Raw genomic sequence first — 4,710 nt, 5'->3', positions numbered from 1 at the left:
TGAGCCAAGAAGAGAGCTGTATAACATCTTGTCTTATCGCTGCCATGCTGCAAATTCTGGGTTAGGAACAGCAGGGACATCAAAGGGTTTGATGGTTTCATCAGGAATACAGGGTTCATCAACGATGAACCAGTGAAGCTCATGTGCCTCAAGGAGAGCACGAACTTGCAGCCTCCAGGTGATGAAGTTTGTCGGAGTCAGTTTGGTGATGTTGGACATGTTGAGGGAGATCAACGCAGATTTAGGACTGGAGGGGTTGAAGATTGGGGCTGTTTCAGCCGAGCCAGAAGAACTGTCTTTGGACATTGCGAACAGAGGAGAAAAACGGAGAACAAAGAGGAAGAAAGAAAAAAAAAACAGAGAGGAGAAAGGAGGAGGCGGAGAAAAGAAAATTTAGGTTTTAAGATCAGATAAGCTCTGATACCATGTAGAGATTTGTGAAAGCTTGATTATTATTGATCATAGGTCTCACATATATAGTACAAGAGATTGAGTATCTTGACGATATACACAAATCTTAGTCAAGATAACAACAAATAACATTTAACAGTAGCTATACTTATAATATCATGACACAAAAAAAAAAAAAAGATTCTTCAATGAGTTTATTGGTTTACTATTTTCATTTGATTAAAAATACCAAATTACATTATAATGATATTTTTTAAATAATATAATGCGATAAATAATGTTTAATTTAATTTTATCGATCCCTTACTAAAACAAAAACGTATATAAAGAAAAAACAGAAAACATAAAAGAAGAAAGAAAATAATATATTCTTAATTAAAAAACAACGAAGCAACGCAAATCAAATTTTGAGGTAACTTGAAGACAACGAATAGTATAAATGTGGAAACGTCAACAACTTGACCTTACGTTTACATATTATATTATTTGACCATATTGTTTGGATTATGAAAATAAAAGTTATCAAGCACTCTAAACTGTCGTACGGAAATACCCATATGGACCCATTGGTTCTCACGATTTATGAAGAACGCCAAGGGGTATTCTCGGTAAGAAACAATCTAATCGATAGTCGCCTTCACTTGCAAACCAAGGGAGATGCGAAACCACCACACCAAAGAAAGTACAGTTTTAGTTGTCTGACCCACTACTTCTTCGGTAAAAGGTTTTATCTAAAACTATTTGTGAAAGTCGTTGACGATATACATATATACAATTTGTGATTTAACTGAAAACGACAATAAAGGTGCACAAGTCACACAACGCTGGTGGAACGTACGAGCCAAGAGAACACTTGAGTCGGGACATGAAACACGCAGCTACAATACAAAAGTTCTTTCAATTTTTTTGTAAAGACCGATTACGGTCAGACTCCTTCTTCTAGAGTCAGCTTTCGACTCTATCTCATAGAGACTTGGCTACTTAATTTAGTAGAGTCCTTGCCCGACTCTAACTTCAAGTCATATGAGCTCATTAATTTCCACCTCTAGAAATTAAGCTTTCAATATTTTGTCTTGAATAGTTAGCTTTCCTCTCTAGCTAATCAACTTTAAAAATTATTATTTTTCTGCAAGTGGGCATTGCTTGGCAAACTATCAACACAAATTATAGAATATATCTCAAGAAAATGGTTCAGATGTATATAAAGGCATACATTATTCATAGACAGCTACTGAAATTTGATTGGCCACCAAACTACAAAATAACTTCAAGAAGGCTGGAGTTAAAAGGCAAGTCAGAGAAAGACACATCAATATAAACTCAAAACAACAACAATAACAAACATATAACTAATGGCAAAGCGACAACTGTTGATGCTTGGAATTAGGGCAAGCTTTCACACTATCGCCGCCGTGCTTGTGGCCGGAGTAATATTTACTGCCGTGTTTTTGTCCCGTAATGGTTTGCCAAAGGAATACACTCAGAGCCACGGTGTTTCGGACCGAGGCGGAGATAGTGGGAGGGAGTGTAATTTGTTTGAAGGGAAATGGGTATTTGATAACGAGTCATACCCTCTTTATAAAGAAGAAGATTGCAAGTTCATGTCTGACCAGTTGGCTTGTGAGAAGTTTGGGAGGAAAGATTTGAGTTACAAATTCTGGAGGTGGCAACCTCACACATGCGATCTCCCAAGGTTTATTTCCTTCTGTATTGTTTTCACTTCACATTTTACATATTTTTCTTTATTTATGGCAATTCATATTAAACATGTTGCATTATCTCCGCTAGTTATACACTTTTCAGTTAAAAATATTCAAGAAGAATCTTTGTTTACTAATTTAGCAAAAAGAAATTGACATAAGTCAACTAACTTCTCCTACCGTTCAATTCTTTCTTTAAATGTGTATCTCAGATTTTTTTCTTTTTTGGTAAGGATGTATGATTTGTACATAAAGGTTGGTATGATTTCATTTCACTAACTAACTGAGACATTTGGTTGTAGCAACAAGTAAAGCCTTTGTGCCATCGTCCTATATTAGTTAAATTGATGAGAATTAGCTTTGACAATATGAAGATAATTCTCCTCTTTTTTCTGTTTGTTGGTAATATCACTTTGTATTACTCAGAAAAATAAAAGTGAATTTACATGTGGTTTGGCTTATATAAGTTGGGCCCTTATTGTTTATATGTTAAAGACGATTAGTGTTACCAATATTGTTATTCTTGAAATCATCTAAAAAGGTTCAACGGGACAAAGTTGCTGGAGAGGCTAAGAAATAAGAGGATGGTGTACGTAGGAGACTCCTTGAACAGAGGCCAATGGGTATCAATGGTGTGTATGGTTAGTTCGGTCATTACTAACCCAAAGGCGATGTATATGCACAACAATGGCTCTAACCTTATCACCTTCAAATCTCTCGTAAGTACTCCAAATATTTCACACTCAATTAATTTTTGTAAAGTGGGCGGCTACATAAGAGTAAATAATGGTGTGGGTTAGAACCATCTTTTAGAACATGCGCAAGAAAGTTGCATGCAAATAGTGTATTTGTTCAATATTCCCAATTAAAAAAAAAAAATTGAAGAAAGTTTAAAAAAATCTCTAAAAACTAAAGCCTTTTGTTCTATATTTTTTTTCGATATTCTTTTTCATTAGAACAATAATATTCCTTTGATTAATGTTTAAAAGTGATCTCCAAATAATATGAGCTCGATCTTTGTGGATCATCAGGAATACAATGCGACAATAGACTTCTATTGGGCTCCTCTACTGGTGGAATCCAACTCGGACGACCCAACAAACCATAGATTACCCGATCGGATAGTTCGGATCCAGTCAATAGAGAGACATGCAAGGCATTGGACAGAATCTGATATCATCGTCTTCAACTCTTATTTATGGTGGAGAAGGCCTCATATCAAGTCATTGTAAGTTTTACTTTACTTATAATTAAGTTAAACTCACTTAATCTCAATATGTAATAAATGGTAATATATAAAAGGTGGGGGTCGTTTGAGAAGTTAGATGGAATATACAAGGAAGTGGAGATGGTGAGGGTTTATGAGATGGCTTTGCAAACTCTTTCTCAGTGGTTGGAGGTTCACGTGAACCCCAATCTTACCAAACTTTTTTTCATGTCCATGTCTCCCACCCATGAAAGGTACCTTTCTCTAACTCTTTTCGATATCCATGATACTGCTTTTTTATCTTTCTTTTTTTTTCCCTCATAGATTCGTATCTTCATTATTATTCTTTACTTTTTTTGGTAAATATGTTATTCTCCTAATGTATCAATTGGTTTCTTAGAGTGGGAGTGGAATTTTCTCTAGTTGAACTTTGTTTCATGTTCGAATATAATTAAAGGTCCTTTTGTGTTTTCCCACGTTTTTTTCATAGCGTATTATGTTATTGTTATATATTTTTAAAAATTACATTATTGTTATATAATGAGGGTATTATTTGGTTTCTTACAGAAGATAACAAGTAAAATAACTACACATATTATATGTAGGGCTGAAGAATGGGGAGGAAAACTTAATGAGAACTGTTATGGAGAAACTAGTCAAATAGATAAAGAAGGATATACTGGAAAAGGGTCGGACCCAAAGATGATGAGAGTCTTAGAAAATGTGCTTGACGGGCTAAAAACTCGAGGATTGAACATGCAGATGATAAACATTACGCAACTCTCGGAGTATCGAAAAGAAGGTCATCCTTCGATCTACAGAAAACAGTGGGAAGTACCATCGAAGGAAAATGAAATCGTGAATCCAAATAGTAACTCAGATTGTATACATTGGTGTTTGCCTGGAGTTCCTGATGTTTGGAATGAACTCCTTTATGCTTATATTGTTGATAATCACTCTAGTTGAAAGCTACACTTACATATCTTTTGTTTTTTTTTCCTACGTATTCCACTTCAATTGTACAGTTGATTTGCTTACCCTCATTTGTTTTTAAAATCAAAAATTTAACATGTTTTTCTTAATTTTTCATTTCTTATTTCATGGATGAATTTGCTAGGTGGGATTGTATTTTTTTCTAACTGATTAAACTTAATCTTGGAACCTATAAGTTTTCTATTAAATAATCATAACCATTACCAAATCCTTTTTTTTTGGGTCAAGACATTTTTTTGGCTTTGGGCCATAATTAGTATAGGCTTTGAAAGTATTGAATATGTTTTCAAGAAAATCCATCAATCATAGATATGCTAGTTAAGAATGTGCATTTTTTAGTCTATGTAGTTTTTAAAAAAATTTTGTAACTATGAAACTTGCAAAATGTGGAATATTGTA

The 4,710-nt window shown here is 34.2% G+C and overlaps 1 protein-coding gene across 1 annotated transcript; it reads left to right on the top strand.

Annotated features, from left to right (window-relative positions):
* On the top strand, positions 1,704-4,320 carry LOC104785628 (protein trichome birefringence-like 34). The gene is made up of 5 exons (XM_010510885.2): positions 1,704-2,104; positions 2,653-2,830; positions 3,143-3,339; positions 3,414-3,572; positions 3,924-4,320. Exons 1-5 carry the CDS (start codon positions 1,764-1,766, stop codon positions 4,282-4,284), a joined length of 1,236 nt encoding a protein of 411 aa, XP_010509187.1. The 5' UTR covers positions 1,704-1,763; the 3' UTR covers positions 4,285-4,320.

Source organism: Camelina sativa, chromosome 5, assembly GCF_000633955.1.
Source record: "Camelina sativa cultivar DH55 chromosome 5, Cs, whole genome shotgun sequence".
NCBI classification, from domain to species: Eukaryota; Viridiplantae; Streptophyta; class Magnoliopsida; order Brassicales; family Brassicaceae; genus Camelina; species Camelina sativa.
Note: the sequence above shows the minus strand (reverse complement) of the source record. Positions and strands in the feature narration are given on the sequence as shown.

Coding starts and splice junctions, on each gene's coding strand:
- LOC104785628 (XM_010510885.2), top strand. CDS start 1,764: ATGGCAAAGCGACAACTGTTGATGCTTGGAATTAGGGCAAGCTTTCAC. Junction 3,340..3,413: donor AGGCCTCATATCAAGTCATT/GTAAGTTTTACT, acceptor AATATATAAAAG/GTGGGGGTCGTTTGAGAAGT. Junction 3,573..3,923: donor ATGTCTCCCACCCATGAAAG/GTACCTTTCTCT, acceptor TATTATATGTAG/GGCTGAAGAATGGGGAGGAA.